The sequence below is a fragment of the Mauremys mutica genome, chromosome 8 (assembly GCF_020497125.1).
Source record: "Mauremys mutica isolate MM-2020 ecotype Southern chromosome 8, ASM2049712v1, whole genome shotgun sequence".
NCBI lineage: Eukaryota > Metazoa > Chordata > Testudines > Geoemydidae > Mauremys > Mauremys mutica.
Window position 1 is genome coordinate 64,644,937 of NC_059079.1, and position 27,233 is coordinate 64,672,169.

Sequence of the window (27,233 nt, forward strand, 5' to 3'; positions counted from 1 at the left end):
TGTGAAGTGCTCAGATGCTACAGCAATGGATGCCATTTAAGTACCTTAGATAGATTACTACATGCTGTAGCATTAGCCCTTGGAACTTGTGGGTTCTTTGTTTTGTTTTGGCTGCCGTAGACAACCCCTCATAATTTAGACAAGATTGTCATTTATGGTATGTATGCCCGGTGAGGTGTCGTCATGCTTTTTGCATTGTCATAGCTATATTGATCCCAGGATATGAGAGACAAAGCGGGGGAGGTAATACATTTTATTGCACCAGCTTCTATTGGTGAAAGAGACAAGCTTTCAAGCAACACGGAGCTCTTCTCTGTGTAACTCGAAAGTGTGTCTCTATCACCACCAGAAGCTGGTGCAATAAAAGATATTAGCTCACACCTACCTTGTCTTAGTGGTGCTTTAACGTGTGTTAGCTCCATAGTTGTAAGTTCTAGTGTGGACAATACATAAATGTTTGTGGCCTTGTGACTAAAAATTCAAGGGTGTGTGTCCCTGGATGGCTACGTTTCAGCTGTCAAGTGGAGTGTATTTGTGGAGAGGAGCCACACCAAGTGAGAGTGACCCAGCCAGAATTCCTCTAGACCACAGTCTTTTTTCATAGGGGTGCAGTCTATACATTTTCCTTCCTCTCACCCCCACCATGATGCAGGTTTGCTGGCCAGTATAGATGGGGCCATGGGCCTGCTCTCACCCCAGCTGCAAGAGAGTGCAGGCATGCACATTGTGACTTCACTGTTCCCTTCCCCCAGCCACAATCTGGCCTTAAATATTTTGCAGACCCAAGCAACCGCCTGATCTGCCTGCATGGCTTAGTTGTCTTGGTTACTATGGTTAGCCATTCAGAATTAGTGCATTTTTCTTGAGAGCAAATAGGAATGCATTTGAATTTCAATGCTACACAGATGTGGGGAGGGAGGGTGTAAAGGTCAGAGGAGCTGAGGAATGAGAGTGAGCTGTAACGTCTGGACTTTACTCTCTCATGTAATCTGTAACCAGACAAACTTCACCCAAAACCCAATCGAATGCAAAACAAAAAAGACACCACATTGAACCAGAAAGGTGAGTTTCTTTACTTAGAGTCCTTATTCCCGACTGCATTTTTCATGCTTTCAACAATCAAACTGCAAACTTGCTGTGTGTCCAGAACCCCAGGGAGGACTGTGATTGGCAAGTGTGAAAGAAAAGTATGGTAGGGAAATGTTATGCTTTGTTTGAAAACTACTTGTTCCACACATACAGAGCAGCATTTCTGTGTTAATTCCATCATGTGCTGAAGGCACACATCCAGAAGCATATTTTTTGCTATGACTTTGGATAAATGTAAGTGGCTTTTTTCTTCTTTTTCTTTTGTTACTGCTTCTCTTCATAAAAGAGAGACAAGATGCGTGAGGAAATACCTTTTATTGCAGCAAGTTTTGTATGTGGCAGGGACAAGCTTTCGGGCTCCATGGAGCTCTTCTGCAGGGCATTTATGTTCTTAAAATGACATATACCAATATAGTTTATAATACATATGTGTGTCGCTAAAGTTGTATACAAAACATGGAATAAAATAAGTCCCATTTTCAACAGTGACTCAGACACTTAGGAGCCCAAGTTCCATTGACTTTCAATCAGATTTAGGCTCCTCATTTTGAAAATGGGACTCAATAACATTGTTCAAAGTGGCCATAGTTCCTATGGAACAAGAAGTAATTAAAGTTGTAGGCGGTTTTCCTTTATATGCTCCATTTTTTTTTTAAATTGCCTTCTAACTTTCTGGATAGAAAAGTAATAAACTTCCTCCTGACTTTTCTCATGATGTCTCGGATTAGGGAATTTGCTTAGCAAGCGTCAAATAAATCATTCTACTTCTTATCTCCCTCCAACTGTTGATTGAACTAACCAATTTGTTTGACACCTGGGAAGCTCACAATAGGGTATGAGACTTTGTCTTTTACTGAGCATTTGGGAAGTACTGGATTACAGATGTTTATTTGCTACATAAGCAAAAATTACACATTTTAAATGTTTTTGCCCCCACAAGGTCTTTTGTTTATTGCTTTATTGGGTGCCTTAACAGAAACCTAAACAATTGAGAACATGGAAATGTCCAGTTTTATTTCATCTTCACTCTGAATTTCCTGGGTTTCCAATGTTTGCGGCTTTTTTTGTAATAATGACAATATTCTTGGCATGTTATTTAACCTTTAAATCACTGAGACTTGCTCTCATCCTTTGCGGCAGCTTAACAGTTTTATTGCCTGGCCTTCACTTAGGTCTCTAGGATGGAGCAGACCCTCTGGGTCAGTCCAGCACTGGGTCAGTAAGGCACTATGTGAGTCCTTACTTTAAAGACACATCCTTAGCCATACTCACACAGCAGCACAAAGCAGCCTTAAACTCGGCTTAAAGGTTCAGGGGCTGATTTCTCCAGCATTGGGGAACCTCCAGTGGTGCAGGGTGGTAGCAGCTCCAGTGCTGTTCCTGGTACCATGGAGCAGGGGGTGTGGCTATGGTAAACAGGAGGGGCGTGGCTATGGTAAACAGGAGGGGCTATCCCCTGCCAATCAGTACAGCTCCTTGGGGCTATGAGTAGGCTTTGGGACACATTATTTAAATAATGGTTTATTGGATATGGGATTTTTTTTTAAATGAACAAATTTAAAAAATCCAGCAGAATGCTGGGAAGAGGCTGTGGGACTGCCAGGCTGTTGCAACCAGGGGCTCTCCACTTCCTGTGCTTTGCACTTTCCTCCACTTCCTTGTACCTGTGTACACCAGCATTCAACTCTCTCGGCCTAAGGCAAGGTGTTAGGCTGCAGGAACAGCATCGGGGAACCCCACAAAGGCTTGCTGGTGGCCTACCGCGTGAGAAACACTATGCTATGGGATGTTGTCCTAGCAGAAAATTAATAGCTGGGTTTAATGAGAGCTGCAGTGAACTGCACCTGCTGGAGGAAAAGTGCTCAACTACTCAAACAACTCCATCCTGCGCAAATCGCTGCAGACGCAGTCAGTGAAGCTCCAGTAAGAAGCATTATGTTATCAGAAGCTCTACATTTGCTGACCATACCATGAGGGTGGAGATAAGACAAGTTTGGATTCAGTCTGCCCAAATGTCAGGGGTTTGGCTTGGCCTGTTATAGAGAGGAGTTAGCCACCAAGGTCTGATTCAGATCCAAACTCCAGGCAGATTCAGATGCAGGAGTGCAGTTTATTCCCATCTCAACACAGCAGCACAACTTCTATCATCGTCTGACCCCTGCCTTTTCCAATTAACCCTTTCCCAAGCCACAGTTGCCTTCTCTTGATGTCTTCATGATTTAGTTGTTTACAGACATGGCTGATTAAACTTGCTAAACTCGGTCACTAGTAAACCCCAGAATGCCATCTGAGACAATTCTCTCTTGGCACCTTCACCGTAAATTCCAGTTTTTCTCTAGTTATCAAGTGAAAGGGTGAAGGAATTCCCTTTCCCTGACTCTGTGAGTACAAATTATTAACAAAACTGTCTCAACAAAGGCAAATGAGAAGGATCAAATGTGAATCCATAAGATGAAAAAGAAATAATCAGAACTGCACATTTTCAGGAACGCTGAGGTCCACAGATCCAATTGGAAATCAGGACACTTCTATGTAGTCACATGTGACCTTTGCAGCCTGTTTCACCTTGATCTTTCAGGTGCCTGATGGAAAGCTGTATTTATACAGTGCCCATCAGGGTAGAATCTAAGCACCTCGCAATCTTTGATGTATTCATCCTCACAAGACCCTGGGAGGTATTGTGTTCTGTTCTCCCCACTGGTCAGAGAGGGAACTGACACACAGAGTGACTAAGGGAGGTGCCCAAGGTCACCCAGGAAGCCTATATTAGAACAGAAACTTGAACCCAGGTCTCTTAAGGCCTAGGGTAGCAACCTAACCACTGAGCTGTTCTTCCTCTCTGCTGCTTTTGCCTTTTGCATCTCACTCCTACTATGTTCCCCGTTCTTCTGGACTGAAATGAGGGCAGGTGCATATGTTGTTAACTTGCAGGCCTTTGCATGAGGGTCCCTGAGGAGTCCTCTCTCCTCAGACAGAAAACCGTGTAAATTGTCCAAGACAAGCCAGTTCTTACAGACAAGTTTTATGTAAAGAGTTACAAGCATGGGAACAAACAAACACTCAACACTGCTCAGGGTTGCCTGGCCCCAAGGCCCCCACAGGATGGCCTACTGCCGGGGCAGTTACAGGAACCCTTTCATTCTCTTAGAAGCAAAGAGCCTTCTGTGCCCTACATTGGTAACCGCTGACAGTCTGTCCTTGCTGGCTTCCTGCTGTGTGAGTGTTTCTTGTTTTAAGTGGAAAAGACGCCCTGCTATTCCAGTAGGAATCCATTATCCTATTGCCTAATATAGGTGTCCTGGTTAGCTAACGACCTCCTATTGTCAAGGCAGGCAAACGGCATTCCAGGAGATTAGAGCCTACTCCATAGTTTGAGAGCTAGATGATATCCCAGTTACAGGGCTGGCTGCCGCTCTTTCACCTTTCTGGACTCTCCGAGTGCGTCCCCTCAGGCACCAGGCTTCCTGCCTTCACCACTCCTGGGGTGGAATCAGCCGTTTCACCCACTCTTGAGACTGGGCGCTGGGCTACAGCACCCTTTGTGACAACCACGTTAACCCAACAAGACCGACTAGGTTCAGCACCCGGGGTCCCTCCCTTTGGGAATCTGTGACCAGTGGTGCATACAGACAGAGCATTGGCTTCACCCAAAGCATTGTCTGGTTTGGAGCAGGAATAACGCCCCAAGAGAAAAAGGATTGAAAACAGCCTACACACGTCCATCTTGGCAGTCGATCCTATGTGATGGATGGTAACCTAATGTTGGGCTGCCAGCCCCCTACTGGAACTTAGTGAGTTAGTGAGACTTTGGCTGGCCCTCTCCCCCACTAGGAGAAAGGGAAAGGGCCAAAGAGGACTCAGAATCCTGAGACTCATAATCCCCAGGGCCATTGGGGAAGAGGCTCATTCTCCAAATCAGCCAGCTTGACATGGTGGGCAGGCCAAAGAGTGAGTCAATAGCCTGGGTCCCCTCCTTGTGAGCTGGGGCTGCCAGAGCAGAGCAGGGCCAAGGAGACAGCAGCAGCTGGAGCTTGGCTGGAGACAGCAGCAGCAGCACTGAGCTGGGGGGGTGGGGGCAGAGCTGGGCTGGAGGCAGAAATAAGCTAGAGAGGGGCCTGGAGCAGCCCAGAGCCAGGAGCTGGGGCAGTGCAGACCAGCCACACCGAGGGAGAGCCAGGGCTGAGCTGCAGTGGGAGCCAGAGCCGGAGAGCGGCCACCGACTGGGCCACAAGTAACACTGGAGCAGAGAGAGATGAGCAGCTGAGGAGGGCAAGGCGGGGACCCTGGGCAGTGAGGGCCCAGCTGACGGAGATGTCGCCAGACAAGAGGCCTTGAGGCCGGAGTTGGAGGGGGGCCAGAAGGGGCCGACACTGGGAAGAAGGATCTCACTAGAGGCTGAGGGCATGTATCCACCACCAGAGCAGTGTCTGACCCGTGGTAACACCACAACTCTGCCAGCACCTGGTAGGGAGGCCTGGGAGGTGTGAGTAACAGGCTGTGTCTCCTTATGTCTCAGACACTGCTGTTCATGGTGTTCTCCGTGCCCATTGGAGGAGAGGGGGAGCTTCTTCCTTTAACCATTTCCATTCTTCTCCTGATTGACCACGACACGATTGGGGGTCGAGCCCCACAGGAATTCTGGGCCCAGCCTTGTCGGGGTTACAAGGACTCTGCCACACAGAAGAGTGGAAGAGCAGCCCTCAATGTCAAGCAGGCCTCTGGGTGAAGGGAGTGGGAGCAAGGACTCAGATCCTTTCGCTAGCCCATTTCACCAGGGTAGTGCAGAAACCAGGAAAGTTCCCCACAATAGCCATTCCCCCAGTTACACTAGGCAGGTTTCACTTCCTCAGGCACCCCTCAGAGGGTAACTGGCTCTCAGCCGGATTCTCCCAAACAACTACTGCTCCACCTCTGGAGAGAGAGTTCCTTTGGTCTTCTGTACTCGTGACCCTTTCCTTTCATGGTCCCAACCAGTTTGATAGGTTGCCAGGAGGCAGAATCTTCAAAGCTAATAGTTTGGGCATTGATTCTAACAGCCTTTAATTGTTTACTGAGGGGTGGCTTATCCTGAGCCATTCTTGCCCTTTCTGCTTGTCTTTTCTAACAGGCCCCTATTAGACTAACCCACTATCGTCCTACAGTGACCCTCCAAATAACCAGGTCAGCCTACAGCATTCATGAACTATTGCAGAGCAGTTCCAAACTGTCACTGGATCTTAATGGCCACGTCTCACCCCAATGGTTACTTCATCCCCTGAGTTGGTGGCTGGGTCTGAAAGAGCCTGGGAAGGGTTTCCTCCAGAAAGAGCTTCCACCCCTTTGCCTTTCGCACAAATTCTCAAACATAATTTTACCAGTTGGCCATATGGGGCGAAATTCTGGCCCCATTGAAATCAATGGGAGTTTTGCTTTTGACTGCAGTGGGACCAGGATTTCATCCATAAATCTTAGTTTGCTGCCGAGTCCACTTACGGATTCAAGAGGTTGACTTCAGGCAAGCCAGACTTGAACATTTTGGCGAAGGTTTAAAAGACACCAGTGCCTGGTGCTGCTGAAAAGCAGGGATGTTAAGATAACCACAGTTGTTGGTCACAGATGGGCATTGCCCTTAATCCTAAAGACATTCTCCCTGCCAGGGCAGCCTTAGGGGTGGGCCACCGGGGCCCATGGTGCCGTGTTCAGGGGGATGCCATGCAGCAGTACAGAGGCACACACTGCTGGCTGGCAGGGGAGCGCCACAAACTCACAGAGGCGACGCACGTGGGGGGTGCCCAGATTTCTCTCTGCTTCTGCCCCATGGAATAGGGAGGGAGGACGAGTGGTGACACAGATACTGCTCTCCCCACTCCACAGACTGCACCATGCCCCTCCCTAGGGGTCTGTGAAGAGGGGGAGAGTGAAGAGTAACATCAAGCACTCCATGCATTCAGGCCACTTCCCCACCTGGAATGTGCCGTGAAGCGAGCATCATCGGGAGCTGCTGCCCTCCCCTTACACAGCCCGGGTGGGGAAAGTAACCTGGATTCAGATAGCCCTGACACTGCTCCTCGCTCACAGCCCCTTAGGGGGACACAGAGGAGCAGCATTTGAGGGGGGAGCAAGCAGCAATGCCAGCCGCTCCGTGCATCCAGGTTGGTTTCTCCACATGGGTGCAGGGGTTAGGAGCACGGGGGCGGGGGAGGTGAAGGGGTTAGGGGTACAGAAGGAACAGTGCAGCACAAAGTAAGGGTGGCAGTACACCATATATCATGCCACCTTTATTTCTCCGCTGCTGCTGACAGTGGCACTGCCTTCAGAGCTAGGCGCCCAGCCCGAAGCCACCACTCGTCAGCCACCCAGCCAGTTCTTAATTTGTGCAGGGGCTTGCTGGGGCTGAGTCCCAGAACCTCTTTCAATACAAATAAAGCACTGAGGGAGGCAGCGGGGGATTGGGGGGTGGGGAGCTTGTGGAGGCTCGGGGGGTGAGGAGCCCACAGGGGCATGGGGCAATGGGGTGCATCACCATGCCCATGGGGGCCAGGAACACCAAAATACAAGTTCCATTGTGCCCATGGTGCCATTTTCCCTAAGGCCGCCCTACTTCCTGCCCTGAAAAATCCCTGTTATTGCAGCAGCCCAGCAATACAAATTTTAACATATGTATTAACCTTTGTCCTTTACTGGGCTGCAAAAATTCCAACTACTTCATCATTTATTTCCCTGCCATACTCCAACTACTTCATCATTTATTTCCCTGCCATACTCCAGCTTAAGCTCTTACAATGCGAGGCACTGAAGGAGTTCCAGAGAGCAACTTTGACACTAACGTGACTCTCTCCTGATACAGGAAAGCATGGTCCAGAGGGTGGCAATCATTGGAGCTGGGTCCAGTGGACTGGCCTCCATCAAGTGCTGTCTGGATGAGGGGCTGGAGCCCACCTGCTTTGAGCAAAGTCATGACATCGGGGGCCTCTGGAGGTTCACAGTGAGTGGGATTTCCTTATCCAGTGACTTCTTAAGAAGGTGTTTATTTTGGAGCAGGCTATGTGTTGCTTTGAATATTACCATAGTTTACATTCGCAGCCAAGGAAGAGACTGTACTCATGGACCTAGGCACATTTTCAGACTAGACTTGGGCTTTCCCTTCTGACTTCACGGGGATAAGGAGATGGAACAACAAGAGCCATAGTCTCTGGCATACACATATCTACTCTTCCCCAGTAAAGTCAGTACTTATATTGGAGCAATGTGCCAGAGACTGGAAATCAGGTGTATCCAGTCCCTCAATAACACCATTATAGAGACAGGGATATGAGGAGATTGAGGGGTTGTCTACATGGGGAAATTGACCAGAGTAGCTACTGCAGAAAAAAACATTCTGGAATAGCTTCCCATGTGGACACACTTAGGGTATGTCTACACTACGGGATTATTCTAATTTTTACAGAAACCAGTATTTGGAAACAGATTATATAAAGTTGAGTGCACGCGGCCACACTAAGCACATTAATTCGGTGGTGTGCGTCCATGTACCGAGGCTAGCGTTGATTTCCGGAGCGTTGCACTGTGGGTAGCTATCCCGTAGCTATCCCATAGTTCCCGCAGTCTCCCCCGCCCATTGGAATTCTGGGTTGAGATCCCAATGCACGATGGGGTGTCGCGGGTGATTCTGAGTAAATGTCGTCAGTCAATCCTCCCTCCGTGAAAGCAATGGCAGACAATCATTTCGGGCCCTTTTCCCTGGATTGCCCAGGCAGACGCCATAGCATGGTAACCATGGAGCCTGTTTAGCCTTTTTTCACTGTCACCGTATGTGTACTGGATGCTGCTGACAGACGCGGTACTGCAGTGCTACACAGCAGCATTCACTTGCCTTTGCAAGGTAGCAGAGACGGTTACCAGCCCTATTGCACTGTCTGCTGCTTTGGAAATTGGTGATGGTGGTTACCAGCCCTATTGCACCGTCTGCTGCTTTGGAAATTGGTAATGACAGGTATTGTACTGTCTGCTGCTGTCATGGGTGCTCCTGGCTGGCCTTGCCAAGGTCGGCCGGTGGTGCATGGACAAAAATGGGAATGACTCCCCAGGCCATTCCCTTCTTTACGTTTTGTCTAAAAGTAGAGTCAGTCCTGCCTAGAATATGGGGCAAGCCTACTAAAGAACCAGAGAGGACAGCCGCTCCGGGTCAGAGCCCCAGACATCCCACAGAAATGATGAGCTGCATGCCATTCTAGGGGGTGCTCCTGCAACAACCCCACCCGTTGCTTCCCTCCTCCCCCACCCCTCCTGGGCTACCGTGGCAGTTATCCCCCCATTTGTGTGATGAAGTAATAAAGAATGCAGGAATAAGAAACACTGACTTTTTATTGAGATAAAATGAGGGGGAGGCAGCCTCCAGCTACTATGATATTCCAGGCAGGACTGAATCTCCATTAGTCATTAAAGGTGGGGGGAGAGGAGCGCAGCCTCCAGCTGCTATGATATTACAGACAGGACTGAATCTCCATGAGACAAAGCTTAAAGAAGGGAATGACCGGGAGTCATTCCCATTTTTGCCCAGGCGCCCCCAGCCGACCTCACCAAGGCCAGCCAGGAGCACTCACGGGATGATGACAATAGTTATCAGTCCTATTGCACCGTCTGCCATCGAAGAGAAGAGAGGCGGGGATGCTGCTGTTTAGCGCTGCAGCACTCCATCTACCAGCAGCATCCAGTAGACATACGGTGACATCGAAAAAAGGCAAGAAAACGATTTTTTTCCCTTTTCTTTCACGGGGGCGGGGAAATTGACAACATATACCCTGAACCACCCGCGACAATATTTTTGACCCTTCAGGCATTGGGAGCTCAGCCAAGAATGCAAATGGTTTTCAGAGACTGCAGGAACTGTGGGATAGCTCGAGTCTTCAGTCCCCCCTCCCTCCCTCCATGAGCGTCCATTTGATTCTTTGGCTTTCCGTTACGCTTGTCACGCAGCACTGTGTTGAGTCCCTGCTGTGGCCTCTGTCTATCATAGCCTTCGAGATTTTTTCAAATGCTTTGGCATTTCATCTTTTGGAACGGAGCTCTGATAGAACAGATTCATCTCCCCATACGGCGATCAGATCCAGTATCTCCCGTACAGTCCATGCTGGAGCTCTTTTTGGATTCTGGGACTGCGTGCTGATTAGCGCTCCACGCTGGGCAAACAGAAAATGAAATTCAAAAGTTCGCGGGGCTTTTCCTGTCTACCTGGCCAGTGCATCCGAGTTCAGATTGCTGACCAGGGCGGTCACAATGGTGCACTGTGGGATAGCGCCCGGAGGCCAATACCGTAGAATTGCAGCCACACTAACCCTAATCCGACATGGCAATACTGATTTCAGCACTACTCCCCTCGTCGGGGAGGATTACAGATACTGGTATTAAGAGCCCTTTATATCGATATAAAGGGCTTCGTTGTGTGGACGGGTGCAGGGTTAATTCGGTTTAACGCTGCTAAATTCGGTATAAACGCGTAGTGTAGACCAGGCCTCACTCTGGAATAAGCATGTCTGATTTGTTTTTGTTGTTGTGTTTTTGTTTTTTTTCTGTGGTATCTGAATCCACTTTGGAAGTGGATTAAGCTAAACCAGGAAAGGCACTCTTCTTCCAAAATAAGACTGTCCACATAGAGAGTTATTCCAGAACAGCTATAGCTCTTTAAATTCACCTTATTCTTGTCCCAGTGTAGACAAGTCCTGAGGTGGTGGTGTGGGACCCATGTGTCTGTTCTATGTACCAGTGGTCTGTTTAACCCTGCTCTGATGAACCAAATCAAGTAAACCCCGCTCGGTCAGTCATTTTTGGAAAACATGGTTGCATATTTTGCATTTGACACAGGAAGCGGGGAGGATCTGTGTCTACAGATCGGTGATAACCAACACCTCCAAGGAGATGATGTGTTTCAGTGACTTCCCCTTCCCAGAGGATTTCCCCAACTACATGAACCACTCCAGGCTCCTGGAATATTTCAGAATGTACGCCGAGCACTTCAGCCTTCTCAGATACATACGCTTCAAGGTAAGAAGGGAGTCAAAGGTTTGTGTGTGTGCGGCGCTGCAGTTGACATGCCAGGCCTTCAGGTCTGGCCAAGCTACATTTGGTGCAGGACCCAAAGAGGTGTGGGGACAAAGATGGCTTAACATTTAATGCCACCTTTGTGCTCCCCGAATCCTGGAGTTAGCCAGGCTGGCAGTCTGACCCCCACTGCTAGTGAAAGGAGACTCAAGGCTGCCCTAATATATGGTGGCTGGTGACAGGTCACACCCTTCAGCTACCCTTTTCAGCTCCTTAGCATCACTGTCTTGGTGCAAAGGGGCTGGAGCAGGGGTCTTGCATACTTACAGAAGAAAGAAATATCCGTACCTCCAGGCTTACCCGAGCACTGAGGCCCAGATCCTCAAAGGTCGGTAGATGCCTAACTCCCAGTGGGATTTAGGAACCCAAGTATCTTCGGGGATCTGGGTCTAACCGTTCACACACGGAACCAGTTTACTATAAAGAACAATCCATAATGATGTTTTGATTTTCATGTGGTTTCCTGTAAGACCACAGTTCACAGTGTAAGGAAACGCCCAGATTTCTCCACCACTGGCCAGTGGGATGTTGTCACTGAGACTGATGGGACGGCTGAGTCGGCCATTTTTGATGCTGTTATGGTTTGCAGTGGCCATTATGCAGAGCCCCATTTACCACTGGATTCTTTCCCTGGTAAGTCCTGCATTTACGGTTGAATTTCTTACAGAAAGCCGTACGGCGCGTGGGGTGAAATTCACCCCTGGCAAAGCCGTCTGTGGTGGGATGAATTCCAGCATTAGTGAATAAGGTGAATTAACATATGGACTGGAATACGGCTCCCTGTGTGCTTCCCTACAGTGCCCTGCCTGTGTCCTTCTGATCTGCCTAGAAGAGATGGTCTCTGTAGTAAGAGGGTATTTTATTCCTAATGTCCTTTCAGCCCTTGCCTCGCTAATGAAGCTGCCAACGAGGTTATTAATTAGCCCCAGCTGTGAGAGTGGTTTAATGTGATGCAGGTAAAGCACAAACTGAAACTGACTGCCTGAGTGGTCACCGGTATGACATAGCAGAGTAGAGCTAATACGCAACTTCACAGATCTACAGGGAGAAAGCGTATAGCTTTGCAACTAAGGAGAAAAATCAGTCTGACCCATTTTCTGTGAGTTTTCTGCCATGCCTCACTTTGGGAAGCCCCACCCTTAGAATCCACAGGGGTGGCGGAGGGGGAGGGAGGTTTCAGAGCCCCTTAAAGGAAGGCAATTGGCAGCACCTTCTCTCATGACAAGATGGAAATCTAGAGGGCCAGATCCAGTGGTGAGCTGGAGCAGGTTCCCACAGGTTCCCAAGAACCGGTTGCTAAAATTAGACCTCCGTGGAGAACCGGTTGTTAAAGGGCCAGGGGGTGGACAAAGAACTCCGGTCCATGGGCCGGACCATCCTGTTGCTCCCAGGATTCCCAGCTGGGGAGGCTGAGGCTCCCTCAGCCCTTCCCCCGCTTCCCCCCAGCTGCAGCGTGGCCAGCCGCCGGCATCAGCTGGGCAGCTCAGCTGAGCTCTGGAGTTGCTTTGAGCTGCCAGCAAGGTAAGGGGGGAAGGCGGCTGCAAGCTCTAGGGCTGCTGGGGAGGCAAGTGGGGCAATTTGCCGCAGGCCCCACAGGGGCCCCCGGCCCCACAAGTATGTCTCTGCCTGCCCCGGCCCCTCCCCTGCTCCCTCCCTTAAATCAGAACTTTTTATAGGGAACCGGTTGTTAAAATTTTGGCAGCTCATCACTGGCCAGATCCTCAGCTGGTGTAAATTGGTGTAGCTATTGAAGTCAATGGAGCTATGATGATTTATATCAGCTGAGGACCTAGCACAGAATTTGCAAAATATTCTGGAAGATGATGATGGAAAGCACTAATATATAAGAAAAACAATGAGGAGTCCGGTGGCACCTTCAAGACTATCAAATTTATTTAGGCATAAGCTTTCATGGGTAAAAAAACCCACTTCCATCTGAAGCAGTGGGGTTTTTTTACCCACAAAAGCCTGTGCTCAAATAAATCTGTTAGTCTTTAAGGTGCCACCAGACTCCTTGTGGTTTTTGTGGATACAGACTAACACAGCTACCCCTCTGATACTAATATGTAAGCTTAGACAATTAATTGTTATTATTTGTATATATTCCATGATCTCTGCAAACCCCAGGCCTGAGCTGAACCTACTCCACACTAGAGGAGCATGAGGAAAATGAAACATTGATGTCAACATATTAGCAGCTCCAGATTTAAAAAGGGGGCATTGTCTTGGCATAGGAATAAAAAACAATGGGCCCAGAGAATAGGATATTGGATCCTCTCAGAGTACTCAGGCTCCACCCATCACCCAGCGAAGTCAAGACTCCTATTGATCGCAAGTGCACTTGAATCTGACATTAAGGAAAAATGGTTGGACATGAAGTGGGAAGATTAAAGTAATTAAACTGGAATTATGGGTCAAAAGCAATGCTGTCCAGGCGGAATTGTCTCAATGAAACAAGCACATTTATCTAATGGCAGGAGATGCTCCCTGTTTTTTTCACAGGTATAGAAAATCGCTTTAGAGGCCAGTACCTCCACAGCTGGGAATACAAAGACTCTGCCAGTTTCCAAGGGAAGAGAGTCCTTGTGCTCGGTGTTGGGAATTCTGGAGGAGATATCGCCGTGGAGATCAGTCGGGTGGCTGCTCAGGTACAGCTCTGGGATGGTGTAGAGATTTGGAGTCTGAGTTTCTCATGCACACACAATGTCACTTTCGGGTGGCTATAATAATAGTCCAACAGATCACAAGCAAAGGTAGATCAAATCCTGGGGAGCACCAGCCATGCTGATTGTGGTTTCTCTCTCAACACTATAACTACAATATCTACTGTTACTACTTGTATAGTGAGTTGCCCCAAGTACACATGCCACCCTTTTGAAAGCGGAATGTATGCAATTGGCAAAGAATTCTAAGTAGATCAGAGGTTCCTGGACAGAAAGCACCTGTTCCTGTGACCACCAATCATCCCCTCCCTGCCAGTTTTCTTCCTTTAATTCCACCATCCGTTTTTGCTCCATCTCACACTGGTCTCCACCTACCCATTTCCATCTCCGAAGTAGCTTTGCTGTTTCCAGATCAGCCACATGCAACCTGGCACCTTCAGACCCTAGATGTGCCCCAGAATCCTTTGTGTAGGCTGCCAAGGAACCTTCTTTGAAAGAAATGGAAAGCAGGATGTTGAAAAGGTTTCACTGATAGTCCTGCACTCATGAGCAGGACCTGGGACTATTCTCCCACCCATCCCCCAAGTCAAGAAATATAGCTAGTATCCTGAGGTCTTCAAAAACCCTAATTACTGCCCATGGAAAGTGCCTCAGGAAGGATGCCAGACAATATTAGAATGGCATGAACAAACTAGCAGCCGAGGACATGCCAAGATTAGGCATTGCAAAGTGCACAGAGGTTCAGATCAAGAGCTATAAAAAGATACACTTCAGTTTCCTGGACTGTTCTGCAAATCAGTTCAGCAGACAAATTGGTGGTTTTGCAGCCACTAGGAGTCAGAGAGAGACACTGTGAACTGACTTGTTCATCTGGATCCTGGTTCCTTGCCCCCCAATCTCCTTATCTTGGGATATTCTGGTTAGCTCTCTACCCTTCCACGCTGAAGGCCTCCTAGCAAACATGCAAGATATGATTTGACAGTGAGAACAAAAAAAGGAACCCAGATTCCCAGGCAATACATTTCTCAGGCCTCAATTATTTTCCAGGTGTTTCTCAGCACCAGAAGTGGCACGTGGGTGGTTAGTCGTATTTCAGACCATGGCTTCCCTGTTGACATGATGCTCAGCACTCGCTTTCACAACTGTCTCGAAAACTTCCTCCCATCAGCCCTCATGAGATGGCTAAGGCTGAAGAAGTTCAATACATGGTTTGACCATGCAAATTATGGCTTGATTCCTCAGAAAAGGTGCTTTCTTTGTTTTCTGTGTAAATCTCCCGTTTCATTTGGGGAATAGGTTTCAGAGTAGCAGCCGTGTTAGTCTGTATCCGCAAAAAGAACAGGTGTACTTGTGGCACCTTAGAGACTAACAAATTTATTTCAGCATGAGCTTTCGTGAGCTACAGCTCAATTCTTCGGATGCATAGAATGGAACACACAGACAGGAGATTTATACATACAGAGAACATGAAAAGGTGGAAGTATGCATACCAACAGGAAGAGTCTAATCAATTGAGATGAGCTATCATCAGCAGGAGAAAAAAAAACCTTTTGAAGTGATACTTAAGATGACCCATAGAAGGTGTGAGGAGAACTTAACATAGGGAAATAGATTCAGTTAGTGTAATGACCCAACCATTCCCAGTCTCTGTTTAAGCCTGAGTTAATTGTATCTAATTTGCATATTAATTCGAGTTCAGCAGTCTCTCTTTGGAGTCTGTTTTTGAAGTTTTTTTGTTGCAAAATTGCCACCTTCAAGTCTGTCACTGAGTGGTTAGAGAGGTTGAAGTGTTCTCCCACTGGTTTTTGAATGTTATGATTCCTGATGTCAGATTTGTGTCCATTTATTCTTTTGCGTACAGACTGTCCGGTTTGGCCAATGTACATTGCAGAGGGGCATTGCTGGCACATGATGGCATATATCACGTTGGTAGATGTGCAGGTGAACGAGCTCCTGATGGTGTGGCTGATGTGATTAGGTCCTATGATGGTGTCACTTGAATAGATATGTGGACAGAGCTGGCATCGGGCTTTGTTGCAAGGATAGGTTCCTGGGTTAGTGTTTATGTTGTATGGTGTGCCGTTGCTGGTGAGTATTTGCTTCAGGTTGGGATGCTGTCTATAAGTGAGGACTGGCCTGTCTCCCAAGATCTGTGAGAGTGAGAAAAAACAGATTGACAGAGCCAGAAGAGTACCCAGAAGCCACCTACTACAGGACAGGCCCAACAAAGAAAATAACAGAACGCCACTAGCCATCACCTACAGTCCCCAACTAAAACCTCTCCAGTGCATCATCAAAGATCTACAACCTATCCTTAAAGATGATCCCTCACTCTCACAGATCTTGGGAGACAGGCCAGTCCTCGCTTATGGACTGTACCCCAACCTGAAGCAAATACTCACCAGCAACCGCGACACCATGCAACAAACACTAACCCAGGAATCTATCCTTAAAGCCGGATGCCAGGAACTATTTAAAGGGCCCAGGGTGGGAGCGGCAGCTGGAGCCCCGGGCCCTTTAAATCACCGCCCAAGCCGCCGGCTGCTGCTGCTACTCCGGGGCTCTGGCAGCGCGGCTCGGGTGGTGATTTAAAGGGCTCGGGGCTCCCACTGCTGCTACCCTCCGGGGTCCTTTAAATTGCCACCGGAGCCCTGCTGCTGGAGCCCTGGGGTAGCGGCGGCAGGGCTCTTGCAGTGATGTATAGGGCCAGGGGCTCTGGCTGCCGCTACTGCAGCGGAGCCCCGGGCCCTTTAAAGCTCCTCCAGAGGCCAGGCCCCCTCCGATGGTGATTTAAAGTGCCTGGGGCTCTGCTGTGGTAGCAGCAGGTGGAGCCCTGAGCACTTTAAATCACCCCCAGGGCTCCCAGCCGCCTCTGCAGCTGGTAGCTCTGGGGGTGATTTAAAGGGCCCGGGGCTCCCAGCTGATGCTACCACAGCCCCAGCCCCTTTAAATCCTGATTTAAAGAGCCAGGGGATTTAAAGGCCCCGCCTCTTCTGGTAGAAGCCACGCCCCCTCCCAAGGACTCTGGAGTACCGGTAAGTCCTTTAAGTTACTTTCACCCCTGAGGTTGGGAGAAGCACAGCTCTGTTCCTCCTGGCCCAGTTGCAGTGTGGTGCCTAGGGATCAGACCCAGCTGTCATCAATTAGAGCAGGCCTGCACAACTCGTAAAGCGGCGAGGGCCACATTCCTCCAAAGAAAACAGGTGAGGGCTGAAACCTCCCGGCCCCGCAGAAACACCCCGCCCCAGGGCCGCACATCCCTGCGGAAACAAACCCTCCTTCCCCAGTGCCACCCCACCAAAACAGCTGTGGGCCAAAAAGGAAGGTTGGGGATGGGGAGGTGTTGTTACTTTATTTTAAATCAACCAGGGGCTCCCAGCTGAAGAGGTGGCTGGGAGCCCTCAGGGGCAAATTAAAGGGCCTGGTGCTCCGGCGGCTGGGGGAACCCGGCAGGGTCGGCTCTAGGTTTTTTGCTGCCCCAAGCAAAAAAAAAATTTGGCTGCCCCCCGTCCCAGCCCTGGGATCCCCCCTGTGCCCTCCTGCTGCCCCAGTCCTGGGCTCTCCCCCCACCCACAGCCGCCCCAGCGCTGGGCTTCCCCCTTTCCTCCCCACCAGTGCCCTCCCCCCACCCCGCTGCTGCCCCAGCCCTGGGCTCCCCCCACCAATGCCCCCCCCCACACCTCCTGCCGCCCCAGCCCTGGGTCACTGGTAACTCGCTCCCAGGGTGGGTCATTCAGCAGGAATTTTGGATGTGAACAAAACACAGACAGGATTGGTTCCCATATGGTTACAGAGCTGCAGTAAAGTGGAACAATTTTCAGCTTGTGTGATTGGAGGATATCTGGATGCATATTATAAGACTGTCCTCCATAAATGAGGAAAAGTTGAGGTGCCTTTATTATTCTTTTGTTCCACTCTTTCTTTCTATGGGGAATTTGCCAATGCAATATCACTGTCTTCCTTTTAAACAAACAAAAAGTCAATGGCTGTTGAAAATAGCAATTCCAGTCCTAATAAGCATTTCTTGCTCAATTTTATCCTGCTTTTTCTACAGCAAGTTACAGTGGATCAGTATATTTGATTTGGGAGAAATGAAGTAACAGCTGCCCAAACTGAGCTTGAGCACTCCTGAATTTTGAGGTGTTCAAATCTGGAAGGCAGGTGCTGGGCGGGGGAGGGCTGTGGGCTCCACGGGGGAGCATGGCAGCAACGTGTCTGGAGCTGCATGGAGCCAGACACGCTGGTCTGAGTGGCACAGTAAGGGGGTTGGGGGTTGGAGAAGGGGTAGAGGATTCCGGGGGGCAGTCAAGGGACAGGGAGCAGGGGGGGTTGGATGGAGCGGAGGTTCGGGGGGGCAGTCAGGGGACAGGCAGCAGTAGGATAGGCATGGGAGTCTCAGGGGTTCATCAGGGGACAGGTGGGGGTGAGGTCCTGAGGGGAAGTTGGGGGGATCTCAGGAGGGGGCAGTTGGGGACAAGGAGAAGGGAAGCTTAGATAGGGGCTGGGGTCCCAAGGGGCAGTTAGGGGCAGGGGTCTCGGGAGGGGGCAATAGGGGGACAAGGAGCTGCGGCATTTAGATAGGGGGTGGGGTCCTGGGAGAGGGGTATCAGGGGACAAGGACCAGAGGTGTTAGATAGGGGGTGGGAGTCCTGGGGGGGCAGTTAGGGCAGGGGTCCGTGGAGGGGGCAATCAGCGGCCGCGGGCCAGGATTCAAAGGGCGCTGGGCTGCCCTCCGCTGCGGGCAGCACAAAGCCCTTTGATTCCCCACCGCAGCTGAGATTTAAAGGGCTCTGCGCTCCCCGTGGCTGCGAGCAGCCCAGAGCCCTTTGATTACCCGCCGCCGCTGTGGGCAGCGCAGGGTCCTTTCATTCCCTGCCGCGGCTGGGATTCAAAGGGCTCTGGGCTGCCCGCAGAGCACCGTGTGCGGAGGATTCAGAATCCCCCCGCGGGCCGCACAGTGAGGCTCTGCGGGCCGTATGTTGTGCAGGCTGAATTAGAGCAAAATTAGGCTGCTCTAACTTATGCCACAGCACCTTGAGGATCAGGAAGCTATATCAGCCCCAACCATTCTCCGTCCTCTTCTACATGAAGTACACCTTGGGGCAAGAGAGAATCTAGCCGACAAATGGTAGTCCCAGCTGGTATTGGACAGACAGCTTTGGATTCTGTTTGCTTCTGCTTATCCACAGAACAGGGCAAGTTCCCTCCACATTTCCCCATCTACACACCTCACCCCTGAGCACCTACGTGCTCCATGTCTGGTCTTCCCCCCCATTAGCTCTTCCACACCTCACAATTCATTGTAGTATAGCCAGAATTCCAGGTCTGCTTTGGTTCTTTATCATACCCCATGTCAGAGCAAACACTGCACTCAATCTCTCTCTCTCCCTTCCTTCTATGTGCCAGTCCAAACCTAAGCTTAATTGTGAATGATGAACTGCCAAGCTGCATCCTCTGCGGTACAGTTGTAGTAAAACCAAATGTGGAGGAGTTTATGGAAAGCTCAGCTGTCTTTGAAGATGGGACCGTAGAGGAGAACATCGACATGGTGGTCTTTGCTACCGGATACACTTTCTCTTTTCCCTTCCTTGAAGAGTCTGTTCGCAACAACTGCAGAAGCAAGTACGCCCTTTACAAATACATCTTCCCACCCCCTCTGGAGAAGCCGACGCTGGCTGTCCTAGGCCTTATAGAGCTAACAGGCTCCATCATGGCAGGAACAGAACTCCAGGCTCGTTGGGCCACAAGGGTCTTTAAAGGTAGGCAGACATACACACGCTAGCTTTGATTTACCTGGTGTGCTAAAAATAGCAGTGTAATCACGGCCACATGATCTGGCCGCCTGTGTACTGTCCCAGCTAGCCCCTCCCACCACCCGTGTTGCCATTAGTAGAATGTGAGTCGCACAACCAATGTGACCATAGACAGAGCATAATTCCACAAAGAACTAACACACTAGCTTCTCTGCGACACATGACTTGGAGCCTCAGCTGTGTAAACTCACCTAGCTCTGCTTGTTTCAGTGGAGTGGTGTTCATTTACACCAGCTGGGGATTTGGCCTTTAATACTTAGATCAGCTCTTGCTAAATATGTCCAGCCTCCGATGTAATCAGTGAAGGAGCTCATAGTGGATTGATTGGTTTGAGGACTTTGGGATCATCTTTGCAAAGCACTAGTATGTTTCTCTTATGTTCCCAGGGTTGAATCAGCTCCCTCCTGCCAGCAGGCTGATGGCTGAAGTTGCCAAGAAGCAGCAGCATCTAATTAAACAGTACGAAATGCTACTTATTCTATTCCATATTCAGGGCGTGGTGCTCCAGTCAGTAATATTGCTGCTGAACAGGGGAAGGTAGCCCCTCTATCTACCCCTGTCACCAGAGACTCTGAGTGCCTCACAGTATGTTGCTGTATTTATCCTCACCACAATGCTGTGAGGCAAGGCAATGCTGTTGTCCCTATTTTACTGATGGGGAAACTGAGGCACCTCAGCTAGTCCTTTCAGGAAGTAAGGGGCCTAAATACCTTTGAGGAGCTGGGCCCTAGAAACCAAGTGACTTTCCCAAACTCACATGGAAAGTCTGTACAGGAGCAAGGACTCAGGTCTCTCAAGTTCTAGACTAACACTCTAACCACTGGACCATCCTTCCACTGACTCACTAGCTAGATTAATAGAAAGACTTTTTTACTACCATTTTTTCCCTATCTGTTTGGGTTTTGGCTTTTAATTCTCCTTCTGTGGAACCAAACAGGTGAGGAAGAGAGTCAGGAGAAACTCTTCTAACAGAGGCTATGTCTCCACTGCAGTCGGAGGTGTGATTACAGGACATGTAGACATACCGTGTTAGCTGTAATCTGCTGCAGCAACACAGGTTAGCCTCCCAAGTAGGTATCCAGGGTGCCAGGTTGGCTTGTACAGACTGTGCTGAAGCCCATGCTGCCACAGCTTGACTGCTACTGGTATCAGCTCCACACATCCTGCACTGATGCCTCTGATCGCAGGGAGACATATGCATTTCTATGGCTAACAAGACCTAGAATGCCATTAACCAACGCTCCTGAATAGAGCGGGGTTGGACTCGCAAGAGTTCATTTGAAACATTTCTTTTGTTTCATTCATGCTCTCTTCCAAGTTTTTGAAACTGAATGAAACTGAGTTTCACACAGATTCAAAACCACCCAGAAATGGCATCAGTTTGACACAACAGCACTCAAAATAGATCCATTTCTACTGGGAACCAGATCCGAGTGAGCTCAAAGGGATCACAAACTTTTTGACAAACTTGGACCAAGTCTCGAGTTGCAACAGAACAAAACCAGGTGAGCTTTGCACAGTTTGCGATTTATCTGATCCAGCTCTAACCCTGAAGTTAATGTTTTCCTCTAGAGCAGTGGCACCATCTTGTGGCTAAAAAGAATGGCAGCTGTTTCCTGTGCCTGGATTCCCCTTCTTTCTAGTTCAGGAGAAACAGGAGTGAGAGTCAACCACTGATTATAAAACTGAAAGAGTTCTGATTGCAGGCCTGTTGATGAGGCTGCTGGTAGAAAAGTGTGTGCAGCATTCTACACTAGTGCCTGTTAAAACAATGCCTGCCAGGATTGCATGGTGATCCTCTGGCAATTATAACACTGCATACAAAGTGTCCCTCTAGTAACCACACCTTAGTTCGGGGGGGGGATCCCATCAGCTGACTCCATTTAAGTTCCAAAGGAATTTCCTTTCATGACCATGCTGGAGCTCCAGGATGCCCATTCTGATCCTCGTGCTTTTCTGGCTATGTTGCAATTCTCACTGCTTCCCTCTCTGTACCTAGAATCCAGCTCAGGAAGAAAGTGGCAGGGAAGACATGACAACAAAAATCTTCTCATGGGCTTAAAGCATAGGCAGCAGGTATAATAGGCCAGGGGAAGCTAAGCCTCCCCAAACAGGATGTGGTGCGCCTCCCTCTGGAGGCATGCCACTAGCCTGCTGCCTTTGGAGCGCTGTGACCAAAAGGGTGCCCAGGCCATGGCCCCACCCACGCTCCACCTGAGGTCCTACATCCACATCCCACTCTTACCCTGTGGCCCCGCCCACATTGCTCCTCTTCCCATCCCCGCTCCACCTCTTCCCCCCCAGCCTGCCTCTTGTGCCTCTTCTCCCCTACCCCCATGGCCCCCCCACCCACTGTTCATGCCTCTTTGCCCCCAAGAAGCAGAGAGGCACAGGGAAGGGAGCCCCTCAGGGGAGGGGGTGGATAGAGGTTCTAGCAGTGGGGGGGCTCTTGAAGGAGAGGGTAGAAAGACGTGAGTGGCGGGGGGAAAGGCTTGGAGGAGGGGGAACAAGCAGGAGTGGGGCCTAGGGCAGAGTGGGGGTGGAATGTTGGTGGGACCTCGAGGGGAGGATGCTGAGTGGGGCCGAGCCTCAGGACGGAGCAGGAGGTGGGGCCACAGTCCGGGCACCGGTGGCCCACCCAGTTCTAGAGAGCTTCCGACACTCAGGCCCAGCCTCCCCAAATCCGGGAGTCATGCGCCACCCATGGCTTAGAGAGAACCATAAAATATGAAACTATCCAGGACACTGAGCATGATCTTTAAAGGTCCATTTGCTTGGGCATTGTAGACTTTGATCTATGACCTTCAAAACCCATCAACTCAACAATTGTCTCCCCTTCACAAGGACTGAGGCCTTGTCTTTATTAAAAAAAAAGGTGTGTTCTTAACTCAAGCAAGAGCTAACTCAAGGCAAAATCCTAGTGAAGATAAAAACAATATTAGAATTGGAAAGGCAACAAAAATGATCAGTTTCCATCTGAGGGGAGATTAATAAGACTTGGCCTTTTCCAACTTAGAAAAGAGATGACTAAGGGGTAATATGATAGAGGTCTATAAAATCATGACTCGTGTGGAGAAAGTGATAAGGAAGTGTTATTATTCCTTCTCATAAGACAAGAAACATGGTCACCCAATGAAATTAATAGTTTTAAAACAAATAAAAGGAAGTATTTCTTCACACAATGCACAGTCAACCTATGGAACTTGTAGCCAGGGGATGTTGTGAAGGTCAAAACTATAACAGGATTCAAAAAAGAATTAGATAAGTTCCTGAATCGTAGGTCCATCAGTGGCTATTAGCCATGTGTTCCTAACCTCTGACTGCCAGAAGCTGAGAGTGGACGACAAGGGATGAATCACTCAATGATTGCCTGTTCTGTTCATTCCCTCTGAAGCAGCTGACAATGGCCATGGTCAGAAGACAAGATACTAGGCTAGATGGACCATTGGTCTAACCCAGTAAGGCCTTTATGTTCTTATAAGGAAGTTTGTAGTTTTCACATGAGTTAGCAGGTTGAGCTATACTTAAAACCTAAACTTTAATTCGACCTGCTGCCACAGGTGAAACTAAAACCTGCCTTCTCCTCACTAGCATTTCCCCTCGAGTTAAAGTGTGTCTTCACGGCAGAGTTATCTGCATTGGAGTTACTCTTTTCAAGTTAGCCTGGCTTGAGTGAGAGCGGCCACACTGAAATAACCCATCAGCTGTTGTCTCCACATTGGCTCTGTGCTTAGGCATTGGTAACCCCCCTTCTGGTGCACTCCCGATCTCCAAAGGCAGTGGAGGCTCGGTTCCTCCCTCCTTGGGTACTCTTTGACACACACCCCTTTGGGACCAATGGGATCTGGTTCCTGATGAGTGATGTCTCCACCTACTGGCTGGGGGTACAGATGCCCATACTGCTAGGACCTGTAGGAATAAGCTAACTGGTGTAGTAACGATGCCCAGATAAGAATGACAACTGTTCATTTCCTGAACAGGAAAAGGGGGAATTAAAGAAGGAGAGGAGAACAGGAGACACACTTGAGGATGGCACTAAAATGGATCCCTGACCTGTGTTACAACAATGGCTATTCCCAAAGTTTCTGTGGGCCTGGTTCGCGCAGTGTGGCTGGAGATCAAGGGGCAGGCTGGCATCGCTGTGGGCAATTTCACAGTTGCTGGTTGGTGTCCCAAGCGAATCAAGCCACGTCTGATTTCCAGCCTCCAGTGCAGGAGGAGCCTGTGGGCTCTGTTGTCTTCCAGCTCTTAAGAGTTGCCACAGCTTCTGGTTGTTCAGGCTTCCTGGAGCAGTGTGGGGCCTCAGTCAGCTTCAGGCTTCTGACCAGGACAGTCAGAAAATGGCTTCCCCTCCATGCAGCCAAAGAGAATACATTCCTTCCCCCGTCCCCTGCCCCACACGGGTGCTCCATTCCGAATTCACACAGGGGCCAGTCCGGCATGTCCATGATTGGGCCCTCCAGCACAAGCCAGTAGGAAGGCAGCCTCAGTCTCCACACTGTGCTGCTCCCTGTGCTGCTGCAGCCATAGACTGGCAGAAGCTACACCTATATATGGCACAATGACTTCTGGGAACATATCTTTGTGCTGCAGTAAGCTGAGCTGCTCTGTGAATTGTGGAAGAACTTGTCTGTCCTGTGTGAACACACGGGGGAATTGTGGGAAGGCACTGGACTATCAGCATTTGAGGGGAGCTAGCCTGCATCCACACCACAGAGTAGTTGTGTTAGCAGATGGCAAGTTGTACCAAGGTGAGTTTTAGCCTATAGGGACTAACCAACTCAAGTTAAAAGCATCACCGCACTTTCTGCACAAACGGGACTCAAGTGAGAAGCAACACTTGAGTAATAACTCAAGTGAACTTTGCAGTGAAGACAAGTTCTTCACTAACTCCAGTGAGCTAACACACCTCTTTTTTTATAGCATGACAACAAGGCCTAATGCAGAAGAAGTGAGGATGTGTCCCACATCCCAGTGACTGTCACACCTACTCACGATCTCACTACCTGGGTGCTGGTTCAAATTAAGATCAAGTTAGTGATCGAGACAAAAAAAATCACCTAACTAATGGCTGATGGTGAACTCTTGTGAGACGAGTAGATGATCTCAGTCTAGCTCTTAATAAACTAGTGACAAATGACCTGAGCAGAGCAAAGCAGGCAGACAGAGGTGGGAGGATATGGTCCCTTATCTTTTTAACTCTCTTCAGAGGGGAACCCTCTTAACTTTCATAGCCCTTCTCTGGATCTTTTTTATTTCTGCTGCTCCCTTTTTCAGACAGGGTGGCCAAAACTGAACCAAGATTGTCAGGGTTCTCTCCCCATTCTGAACTCTGGGATACAGAAGTGGGGACCCACATGAAAGACCCCCTAAGCTTATTTCTACCAGCTTAGGTTAGAAACTTTCCCAAGGCACAAATTCTTCTTTGTCCTTGGACAGTATTGCTGCCACCACCAAGTGAGTTAGACAAAGATTCAGGAAAAGGACCACTTGGAGTTCCTGTTTCCCCAAAATATCCCTCCAAGCCCCTTCACCTCCTTTCCTGGAGAGGCTTGCGAATATTATACCAACCAAATAGGTAAACAAGATGGGCACAGACCAGCTCTTGGGTTTTTAGGACACTAAAAACCAACCAGGTTCTTAAAAGCAGAACTTTATTATAAAGAAAAAAGTAAAAGAAGCACCTCTGTAAAATCAGGATGGAAAGTAATTTTACAGGGTAATAAGATTTAAAACACAGAGTATTCCCCTCTAGGCAAAACTTTAAAGTCACAAAAAACAGGAATAAACCTCCCTCTTAGCACAGGGAAAATTCACAAGCTAAAACAAAAGATAATCTAACGCAATTTCTTGCTTACTTACAATTTTTGTAATCTTAGATGCTCATTTTAGGTAGAGGTTTAGGAGATGTTTTTTTCCTGCCCTTGTCCCTCTCTGGCCAGGAGAGAACAACAAAGAGAGCACAAACAAAAACCTCCCCCCCACAAATTTGAAAGGATCTTCTTCCCTTATTGGTCCTTTTGGTCAGATGCCAACCAGGTTATTTGAGCTTCTTAACCCCTTACAGGTAAAGGAGGGATTTTATGCTACCCTTAGCTGTATGTTTATGACAAAGATGAAGGGCATAAAATTGATGTATATGATGGCATTATGTTTTCAGTGTTATTCTATAGCCATGTCTTTAATGGTTTGTATATCTGACCATTTGCTCTGCACAGAGCTTTGTATGAATCAGGGAAATGAGAAGGAGTTTCAGTCATGCATTTTGGGTTTACACAGAAATACAATAACCTCTTTGTTTTATTTCCTAATGAAGGGGTCTTTCCAACAAGGAGAGCAAAATCAAGACGAGTTACATTGGCTACATGGATGAAATTGCATCATGTGTTGGTGTAAAACCCAACGTGCCGCTGCTGTTCCTGAAGGATCCCAAGCTGGCCCTGGAAGTTTTCTTTGGCCCATGCACCCCTTACCAGTATCGCCTGGCTGGACCAGGAAAATGGGTAGGAGCCAGAAACACCATCCTGACCCAGTGGCACAGGGCTGTGAAGCCCCTGAGAACTCGAGTCATCAATGATTCTTCCAATCACTCTTTGGTTTTCCACTGGCTTACAATTCTTGGCCTTCCTGCACTCCTTTGTGCTGGTTTACTTATTTGTAAATATTCCTCTCAGCTGTGGTTCCCCAGGGTAAGATTAGGTGTTTTTCCCATATGTAAAATGGGCTTTATGAAAGGAGGGCTCTGAGTAGCTGGTGAAGGTTCTAAGCTGTGCTGCTAGAAGACAATAACTTCAATGTCTGTAACCATTCATCAGTTCCAAAAAAATTCAGACTCTTCCAGCCCAGCTCATCCCAATCAGATTGACACCGGAAACCACCCCTGGCCTCGGCACTTTGCGAATACACACACTTGCTCTCCAGCTAATATGAAGTTGGACCTGAGGTCAACCGCTGGCTGAGAAAGCCCTGACAACGCAGAGCCAGAGACAGCAACCGAGTCTATAGGGATTGCCAACTCAATCAATGAGATTATTACAATTGAGATGTCAGATGTTTCATTTGTCTTTCACCATTGACCCTGCTTGTTTACTGATTACATATTGTTTGTCTTGGATTATGAAAATAGACTAGTCACCTTCTCTTTTGTACAGAGAGAAGTTGTATAGATAAGTTTCTAATCACTTTGATTTTCTGATTCTTTCCCATTGTGTGCTTGCTACCAGGTGTAGTGCTTACCTTAGCCGATGAGCCACACTCCCTGGTGCCCTGCACCTTATGTAGTTATTTCCAACAAATAATTATCTTGTCTCATACCCCACTCAATGTCAACCTGCGTTTGATTTACTGCAAAGGCAATGGAGCCTTCTGAATTGGTTTTGTACTGGACATGGAATTTGTGCTGCAGCAGAATTTCGGTGGCATTTATAGACAGTCCATTATGTCAATATGGGCAGCCACAAGTTGAGGACTGCCAAATGACTCAACTTCCTGGAGGTCTTTGAGCCTTGAACATCATCGATGAGAACACTGTGGCTTGGCTTGATCAAATTGCATACACAAAATAAATAAATAAAATAAATTTCCAACAATA

General features: G+C 48.7%; 1 protein-coding gene across 3 annotated transcripts; it reads left to right on the forward strand.

Moving 5' to 3' along the window:
• The first annotated feature begins 310 nt into the window (after nt 1–310).
• Nucleotides 311–27,233, forward strand: LOC123376117 (dimethylaniline monooxygenase [N-oxide-forming] 4-like). Of its 3 annotated transcripts, none has more exons than XM_045027865.1 (9): nt 311–1,323; nt 7,916–8,053; nt 10,930–11,109; nt 11,637–11,799; nt 13,669–13,814; nt 14,877–15,076; nt 19,236–19,588; nt 20,029–20,101; nt 25,959–27,233. In XM_045027865.1, exons 2-9 carry the CDS (start codon nt 7,922–7,924, stop codon nt 26,386–26,388), a joined length of 1,677 nt encoding a protein of 558 aa, XP_044883800.1. In that variant the 5' UTR covers nt 311–1,323; nt 7,916–7,921; the 3' UTR covers nt 26,389–27,233. The 3 variants fall into 3 exon arrangements, with proteins under 3 accessions (XP_044883800.1, XP_044883799.1, XP_044883802.1); XM_045027864.1 differs by having other exon boundaries at nt 311–1,062; XM_045027867.1 differs by lacking the exons at nt 311–1,323; nt 7,916–8,053 and adding an exon at nt 8,073–8,091.

Excerpts from the sequence above, each read along its gene's own strand:
- LOC123376117 (XM_045027865.1), top strand. The coding sequence starts at position 7,922 with ATGGTCCAGAGGGTGGCAATCATTGGAGCTGGGTCCAGTGGACTGGCC. Across the intron at positions 8,054-10,929 it reads GGGGCCTCTGGAGGTTCACA|GAAGCGGGGAGGATCTGTGT; the intron begins GTGAGTGGGATT and ends CATTTGACACAG. Across the intron at positions 15,077-19,235 it reads GGCTTGATTCCTCAGAAAAG|TCCAAACCTAAGCTTAATTG; the intron begins GTGCTTTCTTTG and ends TCTATGTGCCAG.